The sequence below is a fragment of the Centroberyx affinis genome, unplaced genomic scaffold, assembly GCF_046629955.1.
Source record: "Centroberyx affinis isolate AG114_WGS23_722 - 3 ecotype Tasmania unplaced genomic scaffold, CSIRO-AGI_Caff_v1 ptg006123l_1, whole genome shotgun sequence".
In the NCBI taxonomy this organism is placed as follows: Eukaryota; Metazoa; Chordata; class Actinopteri; order Beryciformes; family Berycidae; genus Centroberyx; species Centroberyx affinis.
Window position 1 is genome coordinate 7,501 of NW_027283114.1, and position 15,871 is coordinate 23,371.

Genomic DNA, 15,871 nt, shown 5'->3' on the forward strand with positions numbered 1-15,871 from the left:
ATATTGTGAATGGCCAAAATGTACAGTATATTTTGGATATACTTGCAGATACTGTTGTCAACAGAGGGTAGGAACAAATTGTATCTAACCCTAACTCTAGTGTCCAAAATACTCTCTAAATGAGACAGCTTCACAATTGTGTTACTTTTCCACATAAGACATGTTGTTATTACCGTATATTGTGCTGAAAACAGAAATGTTACTTTTGCAAAGAATACACACTGTTGTGTTAAAACTACAGTATTTGTTCTATCATTTTGTGTCATTTAAATGTACAAATACAAATACATTTTTGGACAATTTTGTGTATTCTGAACCATATTATGTCTAAACATACTCTGAAATGTAAAAAGATTTTTGCAGTAGGCCTATAGGGGAGAGAGTATCCATATTGATATAGCTGTAGTCAAGTCCTTAACATGAAAGCCTATTGATTTCATCAACCCACTGTTGAAAAAACAACAGTAAGAAATGTCTAAAATAAATAAATAAAAGGCCATGAGGGCAGCAGCAGCAGACATGAGGCTACCAGCCATGTGAAGCCCTGTCCATGGTGCTGAAGGGGGGCGACACACTGACACTGTCCGTCTCACGGTCCTTCACCCAGCTGGGGGGGGGATACCTGCTCTTTAAAACGGTAGTTTAAGAGAAGGCCCACGATACGGCAATCTAACATGTTCATGTAGCTCTAGACCTAGCTAAGTCAGGTAACGTTAGCCGGTAAAGCTAGGGATCCCCTAAACGTTATTAGCCGTTAACATCGGCCCGCTCATCTCTCCACTTACAGATTTACAGGTAATTCCAGCTATACCGCGCCTGTTCACTTCCTTACTATCAGATCTGGTAGAAACACGTTTTTCAACCTAGCATATACTAGCTCTCATCGCCAAATTGACGAGACATAGCGAGCATCTGCTGTCACGGTCCACCCATTCATCCGCTCATCCCTCAGCTGCATCCTGTCCCAACATGCGACCTGCTGCTGCAGCGAGCCCGGCCGGCACACGGGAGGACCACGCCGAGGAAATAAACACCAAACACGGCTTTTATCAGCTACTATAACCTACATATTTTCGGCTTGATGGTGTCAGCATCCTCACTTACCTTTGCTGAGAAGTCCCATACAAATGTCTCACGATATTTTCCGGAGGACAACTCAGCAGTAAATGAAATCTCGCGATAGTAAATTAAAGCCCAGAATTTTGATGAGACAATCCTATTGTAAGGAGGTTAGAACAACCGGCTTTGGTTCAATAGACAGTAGGAGAAGTATGTTATAATGTCAGTCTAATATAGGCTTAGATAAAGCATAATAAATGTTTAACATAATGTGTAACATAATACATGCTTGAAAATATTTATTTTTCATTGTCTAAGCAACAGATAAATCATCAAAACGGTTGTGTACCTGCTGCAAACAGGTAAGCTACTCCAATTATTAAAGTTCCCATATTAGCCTAAGAAATTTGGCTTCAAATGTGCTATATGTATCAACACATTTTTTTTCTAATTATTTAAATAATTAGGCATTAAATTAATACATATTTAAAAAAAAAAAAATCAAATAATTTATATTACATTACATTATTTGATTTTCTTTTTTTTTTTTCAAAATTCTTCAATTAATGTATTGTAATGGCTAATAGGATATATTTAAATGAATTTTAAGAACAAGCTCACTCACATAGAACAGTCACCATACTAGATGGTGATGGACATACCAGGTCCTCTGATTAAAACGCTGCAAACCAGCTGAAGAGGCTTTCAAGAGGTGATTCAAAAGCTGCAAACCTGCTGCACTGAAAGGATTTAAGTATTGTAGAGGCTAATAATAACCAAGTTCAGGTGTGATGTGTTAACTGGAAATAAACAGAAAGTGTAAAAACATGAAAAATAAATTGAATTACACTGACACTGACTTCCATTAAGTTTCTTGCTATATGTGAAGCTTTGAGGTTATCAGGAAATGCTGAAATGGCCATCAGCGTTGCATAATTTTCAATAATCTCCAACGACAGTTGGGAAGCAGAGTTAAGTTTTTAAATGGATGAATACATCCAAAAATTGAGGCATCAGTATCAACTGAATGAGAATATGCTGATGGAAATGCTTCATAGTGCATAAGTGGTGGAGACTTCACTATTTATAAAGTTTTTATGTCATGTGATTCACAAAGAGGGATCATGTTCACCAGCTAGTCTTTCCATTTTTTAATCTAGCCTACACATATAAACTGACAGCATTTGATGCAGTAGCTTAACAAGACCAAGAAGCCAAATCATAGTTAAAAATATTGCTGTCTTGTCAACATCTTGATCACATACCTATATTAATATCCTATAGGGATTTTTTCATTCCTGTAAGTGTGTCCTTTTACAGTCTCATTTGGATGGAGCACATAACCCAGGGCTTTGTGAGGAATACAAAGTTGGGTCATTGATTCAGGTTAGGACATGAGTAAGCAACACGGCACAACAGTGAGCTTGGCAAGCAGCCTGGCATGGACCTCTGCCAGCTGCTTTGACCAGTCTATAGCTTTGGTTCTTTTACCAGCCAATAAACGGACTTTGATTGGGACACTCTTACTGTCTCTTTTTTACACACACACGCACGCACACACATACACATTGTTGTGGGCAAGGTTAGTGAAAGTGGGAGTGATTTATGAGGATAAAAGACCTGAGGAGGTTGGATAAACTCCCTGCTCGGGTATAAATGCTGTTCCTTTCCCTAATCCAACAGATTTAGGATTAACCTAATTAGTCACACTACCATCTATCAATTTGGCAGGCACATGACTCTCTGGTTGAGATTTGAGAGGGAGACCAGAGAGAGAGAGAGAGAGAGAGAGAGAGAGAGAGATATGTCTAGTCCTTGCTAGCATTACCTTGCAACACTCACAGACTCTGTGATAAAGAGAGAGGGAGAGAGAAAGACCTATTATGGTGACATGTTGGGTATGTGACCATATAGAAAGGGATGGAGGGGAAGGATGTGATTGGAAAGAAAGGGAAGGCAGACACACTAAAGAGATTCCACATTCAGTGTTAAAATTCACGCATCTTCCCATCCTCAGTCCAACACTATGGCACCTTTGTCTTGTCCTCTATTGCATATTCTATTATTTTTGAGAAACAAATGAATGACCATTAAAATCAACTTGTATTCAACCACTGAAATTTGTACTGGCTAACTACAGCTAATGATAGCTGGTTAATATGATGTACAAATAATATTTCTCAGGCTGTTTTGGGACAGTTTTGTGTCTTTGTAGTGCAGAAATGTGCACAGCAACTTTTTGGCATTTGCAAAACTGGTTGTACAAAAGTTCACAGAATTACCGGGTGCTAACCTTAACTGGTTCACTATTATTTTATCTTTTTGAGATCACACCAATTCAACGTAATTCCTGGCCTGTTAGCATTTTGTGAGCCTGAAACAAGCCACTGTCATGGCTTTGCAGTTGTTTGACAATGGAAATATAAAGTTATGTAAATGACAGCAATTTCACTGACACTCAGAAAAAGTGATGACAGGCTGAGTCAGAGGTGAGGGAAAAGTGGGATTCCTAAGCACCTTCTGATGTGACACCTTCGCTTGATCCAGTTGACACACCTATAGGAAAATTATGTTTTCTACCTGCTTCCTGTAAAAATAACAGAAAAATCCGCACCTTATTCCAAACTGAATGTGTCTCTGTCCCATATGTAATTACAACCTGGAATAAGCTTGTTCAGGACATATGATGGAAAAAGATATGGTCTCTTCCTAACAGATATCTACTGGTTAACAAAGTGAAAGAGATTTCTTTTAAGATCATTCATCGATATTATCCTGTTAAGTCATTTTTGGTGAGATTCAAGAAGGATATTGATGTAACCTGCACTTTTTGTAACCTACATCCAGAGACTGTCTTCCATTTGTTTTGGTTTTGTGATCATACTCAGAGTCTGTGGCAAGGCATCTGTCGTTTTATACTGGACTCTATTTATGATGCTTTTGTACTTTGCCTGAAGGATGTATTGTTTGGTTTTACAAATTACAGGAAAGAATTGGATAATGAATTTTTTCTGTGTAATCTCATCATATTGCTGGCCAAGTTTTATATCCATAAACTAAACCCTTTTTCTATACCTTTAAAAAAGAAGCAGAGTCCTATATTAGAACATTATCTACCTCATGCAATAGTAAAGCTGTGAAAACTTTAAGTTTGTGCTCCAAATTTAACATCTTAATATAATTTGTATTGCACTATTTTCATTTTGTATCTTTTTGTGTCAAACTTTGTTTGTAACCCCTGGCGTTGTATAGTTTAATGTCTGTTATTCGTTATTACTGTTCTGTTACTCCATTTATGCTTTTGGATAACTTTGTATATCTGATGCTGATGATAGAAATAAAAAAAAATAAATAAAAAAAAATAAAAAAAAGTGGGATTCCTAAGATCTGGTGACAATCCCTCGCTTCCGGGTTGGAACTGCACTCCATATAAATCTGTGATATTCAACATATCTGCAGCCAACACTTCTGATAAAGCGTGGGAATAGCAACGTGGCAACAATACAGCACAACTTCCCTTTAAACAATGTCTATGGGTAGTGATTCTCAACCTTTTTTCATATCAAGGACCCCTAAGTTAGTATACATTAGGGCCATGGACCCCCATTTGTTTCTCGGACCCAAATCTGAGAATATTTTTATTGTTAGATATGATTTTGTCCAGAATTCTATGACTATCTGTGTTGTAGGCAAAGATAACAGTGAAAATATGATAGTCATTCTTCTACATTCTGTAACTGTGTTAACTTCTTGTAAATGATATCATGGTGAAGTTTAACAATTCATCAATTTGCTGGGGACCCCCTGGAACCCCCTCAAGGACCCCTGGTGGTCCCCGGACCCCACGTTGAGAACCATTGGTCTACAGTACCATGGGTGTCCCGGTCTCCACCCGTCGAGCTCGGGCCTTGCAGAAGACAGACTGCACCGCCCTCCAGCGGCTCTGAGGAGCAACGCTTCCGCTCCCCACCCACCACAGACAGACTTATGGGATGCTTGAGGCGGGCACTTCGGGGCGCTCCAGGTGTTGGGACAACGTCCACGGCCGCCTAGCCCTTATCACTACTGTTTAATAACACATCAGCATTACCTGGCGCTGAGCTACTTTTGACCGGCTGGCTGCTCGGTGCATTATTCCCCCTGTCGACTCGTGCTGGAGCGAGAAGAGCGGACGGAAGTTGGACCCTAGTGATTTTTTTCCCAGAAGTTCGCCTTTACGATGAAGACTGGGGCGATTCTGCTGGTGCTAGCGGCTTTCACTTGTGTTCTCGCACAAGACGAACAAAATGCAATCGAGGAACTGCTGGTGGAGACCTTGGTGAGTGGTGGGACACATTTGTAAGCATGTAACGCAGCCCGACTGCACAGTTACAGCTATAACACAATGTAGCACCCACTGTCAAAACTGTCGATGTATTCATGCAACAATGTCCAACTGATTTAACTTTTTTTTTTTGTCTCAAGGTGAAACCCGAAACTTGCTCTGTACTCTCCGAAATGGGAGACACACTGCAAATCCACTACACGGTAAGGGAAAGAGAGGCGCGCGAATCACTTCTTCATTGCACACTCCGACTAGATGTAGTGTCCCGTTGAACGTTGCAAAGGATACAAAAAAACATCTGGCTATCCTGTTGTTACTATCATTTGCAGTGAAACCTGCCCGGCTGCTGACGAACGCAGTTGTTGTCTATGTGGCACCGTCTGCCTGCCTGCACCATGTGGACATACCGCTGTGTTGTGTGCATTTACTTACAGTGAAACTTATGAATAACTTAAAGGCTCAAATGTCAGCAGCTAACTAAAAGCCTTCTGTGTGAAAATGCCACAGATTATGAAGTTGTTTCTGTGAGTTTGGTTTCTGTTGCTTCGTCTCGTGTGTGGTAACCTCGCCTCTCCTCGGCGTGCCAGACATGCTACTATGCAGAGTGATGGGAGGTGCAACACGTCAGCAGTCCGGCTCTGTCAGGACTAGGCAGCAGTCAGCAGTTCACCCGCCCAGTTCAACTGGATAGGCTGCTGGATGTTTCTGCCACTGTGGACCTGTAGGCTAGTATGCAGTGGTGGAAGAAGTACTGAGATCTTTTACTTAAGTAAAAGTAGCAATACAACAATGTAAAGATACTCAATTACAAGTAAAAGTCCTGCATTCAAAATCTTACTTAAGTAAAAGTATGTAAGTATTGGCAGCAAAATGTACTTAGAGTATCAAAGTAAACATACTCATTATGCAAACTGTCCCCATTTAGAGAGTTATATTTTTCATAAATTATTGGAATATTAATACTGATTTATTGACATACATGTACATGTAAGCAGCATTTTAAAGTTGTCAACGTGACGCTAATCTTAACAATTTAGCTATACTTTTGGGTAGTCTAATCTATAACAATTAACAACAACTATTTTATAGTTATTTTATAAAGATGATCAAATGTTTTAAATATAAAATATTGATCTGAAAAGTAACTAGTAACTATAGCTGTGAAATAAATGTAATGGAGTAAAAAGTACAATATTTCCCTCTAAAATGTAGTGGAGTACAAAGTACAAAGTAGCATAAAATGGAAATGCTCAAGTAAAGTACAAATACCTCAAAATTGTACTTAAGTACAGTACTTGAGTAAATGTAATTAGTTACTTTCCACCACTGGTAGTATGCAGCCAGTCTCAACAAAAGTTAATGTTCAAAATTATTATTTAAAAAAAATCACAATTTTATGAATTGAAGTGTTTTTATTTAGCCCATAAGCAGGTGCAATAGTAAAATATGTAATGAAAAGTAGTTTGTTTTTAGCTTTGGCCTTAAATAATTAACAAAAATTTTAAAAAAAATCTAATATTGTGTTTATTTTAGATTTTATAGTGTATCTCCCAGGATATGTTGCCCTATTAAGGTACAAAATATGGCAAAATCACAAAAAGTTTCAGGTTTTCTTCTATTTCTACTAAAATATATAGTAATTATTTATTATCTCATTTCATTGAATAAAAATATATCAAATAATTTAGCCCCACCCCTCTCAAGTATGCACCAACTAACTGTGGATGACCCCTCCAGTAATCTGCAATTAAAATACATTCAACTTGTCAAGCTGTGAACTGGCTCTGAATATTTTTCTTTGACAGAATTCATTTAATCAGTTTATGCCTCTTGTCTAATGTTGTGCTGACCAGGGTAAACTGATGGATGGGAAGGTGATAGACTCATCGCTGTCCCGGGAGCCTCTTGTTGTCGAGCTGGGGAAGAGGACGGTTATTCCTGGTAAATCTACAGTTTTGTGCAGGCTGTGTTGCTCAATCAGCGTCTTTTAGGTCAGGTTACATATAGGAGCTAACTCCAGCCAGTGTGCACGCCAGGTATGTGTGCTTGCTTTGCTCATTGACTTTCTACATGTGATTTTCTTATCAGGTCTGGAGCAAAGCTTGGTCGGTGTTTGTGAAGGGTAAGTTAAAAGTAAAGGTCCACTGTGAGGAAAAGGTGGAGCAACAGATACACTGTGAATATCGTGAATCACTTAAAAAATACTATGATAAAGATTTGTGTGATGGAATCTAGGAAATGCTTTCTCAATATACTGTGAATGTGTTTGTGTGTCTTTATCATTCAGGCAAAAAATCAAGACCACTATTCCACCACACCTTGCATATGGAAAAAAAGGATACCTTCCTACGATTCCAGGTACTAAACACAAACATACATATACACACACACACACACACACACACACACACACACACACACACACAGATACACACACACAGATACAGAGCGTGATCAAGGGTTTGTCCTGTCCTAGGTGATGCTGCTCTTGAGTTTGAGGTGGAGGTAATTTCCCTGATCCAGCAAACACCATGGCAGAAAATGGTGAATGATGTGTTCCCCCTGGTGTGTCTGGGCCTGGTGCCCACTCTGCTGGGCATGGTGGGACTTTACCTCTACAAAAAGGCCAACGACCAGAAGTCCGGCAAGAAGAAGGCAAAGGATAAGAAGAGCAAGAAGAAATGAGTACAAGGCACACAATTATTTAAATAAAATGAAAAAGAAAAAAAAGTATTTGTGTTTTATAATGTCCATTTTGTTTATTTCATATTAATACATGCCATTTAACAGGTGCATCAAGACAAGGAGTAAAGGGTTTCTTGAAAATACAATAGACATCATTCTTTACGCTTCAACTGTGTTTTCTCAAGTCCACATATAGACAATACTGTGGCCGAGTAACAGACATGCTTTTTGTTTCCACTGTTGGTCTCTATTACAGTTTGTTTTTTTTATGTGTGCACCTTCAGTGACAGTGCAATGTTTGCGCTGTCTGTCAGTAGGTGCCGGCACAGCGATGGTTTCATCACTGACAGAAATACCGCCCAGGTGCTGACACAGAAGAACTTGCAGCTGCCGGTTCTCTCGTTTCAGAACCCTTTTCTTCCTCCCCAGACACCGTCGGTCCAGCAGAACCTAACGTAGCGCTGCCAGAACCGGGTAGTCCAGCATTGCCTAAAGGCAGAGTCACAAAGATTAAAGTGTTGGACAATTAAAAAGCATACTTTAAGCAGTTATATTACATGTACGTTACGCATTTACTGAAGCAGAATCACTAACTACCTTGGCTAGTTCCTCAGACGGTGGCTCTGTTGCAGTCAATCTTTCCTGGCTTTGTTCCTCCGTAGTTAGGAAGAGGAAGTGTCGAATAGCAGGACTTTTTCACACTCTTTCTTTCTTGCAGCACATCTCAGCGAGACATAAAATCTCCCCCTGGATCACACCAGATAAATATCACTAGACAGAAACAGGAATGGATGCCAAGTGAAAATGTTGTAGAATTTGGAAGGCAGTGTTGGTGTTACCACAGTAGACAAATGACTTGGAGAGATAAACACCTTAGCAGCAACTCCCTGCAGTTTGTTGGCAGCAGCGTCGCTCTGAACGGCGAGCTTGGTAAGCCGGCTCCTCTCTGGGCCTCGAGCTGGCCAGTCTGCAGGGTCACCTCGTCCCTCTTGGCTCTCAGGTGGAAGCTTTGATTTAACACTCTGCTTAAACAAGTTCGTCTCACTGAGATTGGAATGTCTTACATGAGACCTGTCCGGAGGTGACAGGACAGACAAAACAAAACAATATGGGACAAAGAAATTCACTCTGAGGACATGATGAACCAAAGTTGCACTCTACTGTCAAATCTTTGATCATTGGTTCAAATGCATTTGTTGTTTGTTGGAACTCAGCTCCACTGTTGCTGCAGCCTCCCCCTCTGCAGAGCCAGCAGCTGCTCCACACGCTGCTGGTGAGAGAGGAGAGCCGACTGCTGCTCCGCCTCATTTAGCTCACTCACCAAACACTGCAATAGACGGAATGATGGAGTGAGATATTGAGATTATAATGACACATGTGCAACACACTTACACTCAAACACTGGTATCAAGGCAAACAACACCATCAAAAGCAATTTTCATTTGGGAATCCAGCAGGAGTTGGAGCATGAAGTCACCTTAATAACACTGTCCTTGCAGTCCAGCAGCCTCTCAAAGGCCTGACTGAGCTCAGTAATGTCACTGTGCAGCTCAGCATCACGTGTCTGGCCAAGCAGAGCCCACCACCCTGGTTCAACTTGTGCAAGTTGACAGCACTGTTCTTCTCTTCCTTCTGCAACTTATCCTGATTTCAAAGGAAGAGAAAATGGGTTTAAGTGGAAGGTATACTGTATATAGAGCTTCTAGCAAAAGAGTAGAACATGTAGGCTTGAAACCAGGACATTTTCTTTACTGTTAGGCTAGATTTTATATTGGATTTGTATGAATGCTGTGTCTGACTGACCTTATGGAATTGTGTACGCATTTCCTCTTTCCTCTCAAGTTTTGAGTTATCAATGTTTGCAACAAGATAAAGTACAATGGATAGGACCTATAGATAGGCTAGCAAAGTTGGCTGGGACTCCAGCCAACAGAAGTCCATATGTAGCAAAGAAAATAGCATCTTTGTCTCATTTCTATTTAACTGATAATCAATGACTTGTAATGGGATTTTGGTTTCTGATCATAGTTTCACACTCCACACAGTTATGCACCATACCTCTAGACAGTTAGCCTACATTATCCTGTACTAAACCCAAAAAACACCTCCTCAGATGATCAATAATTGAACATTTATTTGGATCTGTTAAATGAAAAATTTCTAGAAACAGTGAGCGATCGCAAAGTCAACTTGCCATATCTGTAACAAATTGACATATGTATGTATGTGTATATGTATGTGTGCTTATCAGGTCTGGAGCAAAGCGAAGGATAAGTTATAAGCAAAGGTCCACTGTGAGGAAGGAGGAAGGATTCACTTTGAATATCATGAATCACTTAAAAAAAAATACTATTATAAAGATTTTTGTGATGGAATCTAGGAAATGCCTTCTCAAAATACTGTGAATGTGTTTGTGTTTCTTTATCATTCAGGCAAAAAATCAAGGCCATTATTCCCTTGCATATGGAAAAAAATGATACCCTCCTATGCTTCCATGTACTAAACATGAACACATATACACACACACACACACACACACACAGATACAGAGCGTCCTAGGTGATGCTGCTGTTGAGTTTGAGGTGGAGGTAATTTCCCTGATCCAGCAAACACCATGACAGAAAAATGGTGAACGATGTGTTCCCCCTGGTGTGTCTGGGCCTGGTGCCCACTCTGCTCGGCATGCTGGGACAAAATGTTATTCAATAAATTAAAAAAAAATGAATCACTTTCTAACATCAAGCTGAATATTATCTATATTTAAGGCCTGCTTTGCACATTGTCTGCCTCCATATTACCTTTAATTCTTACATGGGCTCATCCATATAAAATCCATAATCCCACCCTTTGAATTCCAAACAATGACGTTAAAATTTCAACCAATATTCTACTGCTTGAAGTGAAAAACTACAAACTCATTAAAGCTGCATAAAGATCAGAACAAATGACCACCTTCTCAGGATGAACGTCCCCCTGGCTCCCTCCATTGCAAGGCAACTGCATAGCCTTCAATTCATCGGAAAACACAGACAGACCATTGGCTAATCTTGGTGAATCCTTTATTTCAAAAGCAGCAGAGACTCTTCCTGTCTTAGGATCTTTGGATCCATCTGTGTATGTTTGCAAAAAATATACCCACAAAATATTTATAATGTAAACACTCACTATAATTTCATAATTTTCACAATGTTCTGTACCTTGTCTTCATCTCTCAGCTTTAGCATTTCAGTATTTATCACTGTTTGTGTTTGTGGCAACAGCCAGGGTGGCATAGCTGGAAGGACAACAGTGGTCTCTTTATTGTTCCAGTCTCACTTGCCATCTCCTTCACAAAACTTTTGTTAGCTTTTTCTCATGTTCCCCACAGGGGTCAGTAATGGCTACTGCGCAATGGTTTGTTTGGTGTCCTTGCAAATTAACCAAATGTCATAACTAGGCTAACTGTTGTCTTCTGAGATCTTATGGCATTTCCTTCATCTCCACTCGCAGTGCTGGCACTGATGTGGTTTTAAATCCCCCACATGCTATTTTGTTTGCTGTACTTTGTTTTGCTTCTTTGTGTTTTATTTTGTTGCATACTGTATTACATCATTTTGTTCTGTGATTGAGTATTGATTAGTTAGATCTAGGTAGGCTCATTCTTTGTAAAGTCCTTTGACACATGCTTGTGATGAAGGGCTATATAAATAAAGTAACTTAAATAAATTTAAAGTTGAACCCACAAAAATATCCTCAGTGCTTGAACCTGAATTAGCTACATCTAGCTTTTTCAACAGTGCATACTGGGGATACTTAGTGTGCGCTCATGTAATGTCTCCCTGCCAGGCGGTGACATACCAACTGGACAGATTTTTCCGTCGTTTAAAAGCATAATTATGAAACACATGATCACAATAGTCATCTTTATACATTCTCTCATTGTGGTAACTTACAGGCAGTTAAATAATAGTATGGTAGTACTACATCTCATTTTGCTGTTGGCCTCCTGGAACCCCCTCAAGGACCCCCGGTGGACCCCACTTTGGAAACCATTGGCAGAGGAACACTGGCTATTCCATCCATCACCACCGGGTGTCGCTGTAGTCCCAGTGTGTGTGATGCGGATGTGCTCACAGAACCTGCTCTCATCAATTTCTCCCCCTGGAGTCAACACGGCGCAATGGCTGTAGTGGCGGATGCGATCTGTTGAAGCTAGTGGTTTAATTAACAATATCAAGAGGATCTAATTCACATAGCGAAACAGTTTCGCGTCTCTCACGACTGACATAAACATCTGTGATTACAGTGGTAAGACGACTCGCCAACTTCCAACACCTGCGACCTGAGCAGTAAAGGAAGCAACGTAGCCTGTTGGCTAACATTAGCGGATCACTAGCTTTAGCTATTCTGTAACATAGTTTACTGCATTGTAACACTACCGGCTTATTAAACTAACTAGCAAAATCTGCCAGTTTGTGGCATGGAGCTAAAATGAGCTGTTTAGTTAGATAAACCTTGCTGTCTAGCGTTAACTAGCTAGCTGAGAGTAACAGCCCATCCCTCTGACTTCAACCGTGTGATGAACAGCGCTAGCATAACGTTACACTGCTTGTTGGTAATTTACTAAACCATCATAATCAGCAGGCCTCACATGCCGCTGATACAGGGATTGGAGGGACGCACAATAAGCTAGACAATTGTGCTTATTATGTACTGAACGTTGTATTACCAGATTTGGGACGCTCTGTCTCATATACCTGCTTTGCTGTGTTGTCTTTGCTTTATTAGTCAGACCAGCAGGCTACATGGCTGAGCCGGAGCTTCTACTGGACTCCAATATTCGACTCTGGGTGGTGTTGCCCATTGTCTTCATTACCTTCCTGGTTGGGGTGATTCGACATTATGTTTCTATTCTGCTTCAAAGTGACAAGAAGCTGACATTAGAACAGGTGTCGGACAGGTATGATAATCTACGAGATACATGCGACCGATAGTGTGGTGGATCACAGTGTTTGAAAAAGGCTTTCAATTCATTTGCATAAACATGTTTTGTTCCATCTCAAAATCCAGCCAGGTTCTGATCCGCAGCAGAATTCTGAGAGAGAATGGGAAATACATTCCGAAACAGGTAGGGAATAGTATTTTTGGATCTGTGTGTTGCAGCTCAAATTTTACTCATTTAGAGTATATAGTATAATAAAAATCACATTGTTTGTAACATATGAGTTAAATCGCAAAAGTCCTAATATTTCCAAGTTGTTCACAAATTATTCTCCAAAGCATATCAAAATGAGCGCTCTACACAAAACCACTGGTCTTAGCTTTTATCTGCAAGGACTAGGTTGTGTAAAACAATTTTATTGAAGCTCTATCTGTGTTTTAGTCTTTCTTGATGAGGAAGTTCTACTTCAATAATCAAGAAGATGGATTCTTCAAGAAGACCAAAAGAAAGGTTGTTCCCCCCTCTCCAATGACAGGTAATCTTTTTGTTTAAGAATTTACCAATACACAGGATGTTGCAACCCTTTGTGCCATAATAGTCCATAATCTTTTCTGCTAATTGTGTATTTATTCAGATCCCAGTATGCTGACAGACATGATGAAAGGCAACGTGACCAATGTGCTTCCCATGATCCTCATTGGAGGCTGGATCAATTGGACCTTTTCAGGATTTGTAACAAGTAAGGGTCTCACTCACTTACAGATCATGTGCCTTGTATAGTGTGTCATGAGCAAAAATGTCATCTGGTTTGGTCTGCTGTCAGATAGTATATTGTTTAAATGGAAACTCTTCCTTTAAAGTTCTCTCTGTACTCTCTGTCCCACACAGCCAAGGTTCCCTTCCCTCTTACTCTCCGCTTCAAGCCCATGCTGCAGCAAGGAATAGAGCTGCTCTCACTGGATGCTTCCTGGTAAACCGATAAAACAGAGTTATTGTGATATATTCATTATCAGACATTCTCAAAACGTTTGAGCTAGTCGTGTGTGACCCTCCCACTTTTGCCGTTTGACTCTTCTTCTAGGGTGAGCTCAGCATCGTGGTATTTCCTGAACGTGTTTGGACTGAGAAGCATGTACTCATTAATCCTGGGCCAAGATAATGGTAATCTTACCTGTCTTCAATTTGTTTGGTGCATCAGATTATATAAAGTGCGAGGATAGAACATGAAAATGTTTGCATGTGTTGCATCAACTCTTGTTAGCGTGGGAAAAGCCATTCTTGTATTCATTGAGCTAAAATGTATATACAGATTGGTCCTGATCAATGATATTTACAAATTGATGAAGTCTTTTAGTTTGAGACTCTATAATGCCATATCAGTGGCAGCACTCAAAGTGAAACAGTTTTACCTTCAGAGCATTGTTTATATTCCATTCCCAGATGTTGATTGCGTTAGCTATGTGATGCCATCCCCACAGGTGCAGATCAGTCCAGGATCATGCAGGAGCAGATGAGCGGCGCCGCCATGGCCATGCCTGCAGATACAAATAAAGCTTTTAAGGTATAAAGTGTCCATATAATTAATTAATGAGGTTGGATTTCGCTCATTTGCTCATGTGAGGTTTTTTCATTGGTTTCAGGCGGAGTGGGAGGCACTTGAGCTGACCGACCATCAGTGGGCGCTGGAGAGTGTAGAGGAGGAGCTGATGAGCAGGGAGCTGGACCTTGATGGGATGTTTAGCAAGGAGCTGCCGAGTGGCATCTTCTGACTGCCTGTTCATTTCTACTGGGAAGCTTCAGTTTGATTTTTGTTCATTGCAGGGAGGATTTTTTTTTAGGTTCATTACGTAGAGATGGGACAAGTCCCTTCACCTTATGCAAAGTTTACATTCACTTATGTATGGTCATTGTCCTCTCACATTTAGTAGCTTCATTTTGTCATTGTCTGCTTTCAATTAACTCCCTGAAATTACCTAATACACTGGTTCTGCTGCTGTCTATTACAAATTAGAAAGTATAGTTTTGTTGTTTCATTTTTGAGACAAGTGAGAAAATTTGGGGAAAAAAATTAAGTGGCTTTTGGCTTAATGAAATGCATTATTAGTAGCTTGTAATTATATGCTATCATTACTATTATCATGTCATTAGGTAATAGAATGTGAACTTGTTTTTTTTCTGAAGTCATGATCTATTGGTGTTATCTACTTGATCAAATGTACCATCTTGTTTAAATATCATGACACAATTGGTACCATTTTACAGATCTGTGGTTGTGAAAGATGTTTATTTCATTCCACTTTCATCACTCCTCTGTCACTTCATAGATACAGCAGCTGTTTCACATCAGCTGCTTGACTGATGTTGGACCTAGATTTAAAACTGACTGGGTTCTGGCAAAAAACATGTGTGGTTTGAATTTAGTGTTTTTGAAATATTTATTTAGACAATTTATTTTGTAACTATTCCCTGTGTTTTGTATAAAGCCTGTTTTGACTAGATGTGCAGTTTTATTTATTTCAATGCACCACAACACACCTACAGCAATTTTTATTTTCAACATGAACATGCCAATGTAGAATTTGACCAATATCAATCAGACGTATAATTTTACACATGTGGCATTCAACAGATTGCATCTGGAGACAGTGTTGAGATTTATTGATAGATGCACCAGAGGAACCTCGGCAGTAGTCAAGGCAGTACATGGATTGTACACCGTAAACCCTTCTTGGTACAATGCTGGCCAGGGATACCTTGCCCTTTAGGGTCAGGGTTTGCTGTGATTACTTTCATTGGTGCCATTGGTTTGGCTGTGATGCTGAAAGAAAAGTCTCACCAGGGAGCAGCCGCAGCGGACTCGACTGTGTTCTAACCATAGAGGA

General features: G+C 40.0%; 3 protein-coding genes across 3 annotated transcripts in view; 2 read left to right on the forward strand and 1 right to left on the reverse strand.

Annotated features, from left to right (window-relative positions):
- Positions 1-825, reverse strand: part of LOC139638113 (ADP-ribosylation factor 3) — a 3,111-nt gene extending 2,286 nt beyond the window's left edge. Inside the window, exon 1 of the mRNA XM_071512146.1 lies at positions 786-825. The gene's annotated coding sequence lies outside the window, so the exon portion shown is untranslated. The remainder of the gene's footprint in view (positions 1-785) is intronic.
- A 4,215-nt stretch (positions 826-5,040) lies between these two features.
- fkbp11 (FKBP prolyl isomerase 11) lies at positions 5,041-8,098 on the forward strand. The gene is made up of 6 exons (XM_071512152.1): positions 5,041-5,377; positions 5,524-5,586; positions 7,237-7,324; positions 7,472-7,505; positions 7,671-7,741; positions 7,860-8,098. The coding sequence occupies exons 1-6, from the start codon at positions 5,279-5,281 to the stop codon at positions 8,066-8,068; spliced, it is 564 nt and encodes a 187-aa protein (XP_071368253.1). The 5' UTR covers positions 5,041-5,278; the 3' UTR covers positions 8,069-8,098.
- A 4,119-nt stretch (positions 8,099-12,217) lies between these two features.
- Positions 12,218-15,485, forward strand: emc3 (ER membrane protein complex subunit 3). Its single transcript, XM_071512149.1, has 9 exons — positions 12,218-12,355; positions 12,836-13,007; positions 13,118-13,175; positions 13,431-13,524; positions 13,624-13,728; positions 13,878-13,959; positions 14,071-14,150; positions 14,468-14,550; positions 14,630-15,485. Exons 2-9 carry the CDS (start codon positions 12,853-12,855, stop codon positions 14,756-14,758), a joined length of 786 nt encoding a protein of 261 aa, XP_071368250.1. The 5' UTR covers positions 12,218-12,355; positions 12,836-12,852; the 3' UTR covers positions 14,759-15,485.
- Positions 15,486-15,871: the final 386 nt, after the last annotated feature.

Coding starts and splice junctions, on each gene's coding strand:
- fkbp11 (XM_071512152.1), top strand. CDS start 5,279: ATGAAGACTGGGGCGATTCTGCTGGTGCTAGCGGCTTTCACTTGTGTT. Junction 5,378..5,523: donor AACTGCTGGTGGAGACCTTG/GTGAGTGGTGGG, acceptor TTTTGTCTCAAG/GTGAAACCCGAAACTTGCTC. Junction 7,506..7,670: donor TTGGTCGGTGTTTGTGAAGG/GTAAGTTAAAAG, acceptor TTTATCATTCAG/GCAAAAAATCAAGACCACTA.
- emc3 (XM_071512149.1), top strand. CDS start 12,853: ATGGCTGAGCCGGAGCTTCTACTGGACTCCAATATTCGACTCTGGGTG. Junction 13,525..13,623: donor TCCCCCCTCTCCAATGACAG/GTAATCTTTTTG, acceptor GTATTTATTCAG/ATCCCAGTATGCTGACAGAC. Junction 13,729..13,877: donor CTTTTCAGGATTTGTAACAA/GTAAGGGTCTCA, acceptor TGTCCCACACAG/CCAAGGTTCCCTTCCCTCTT.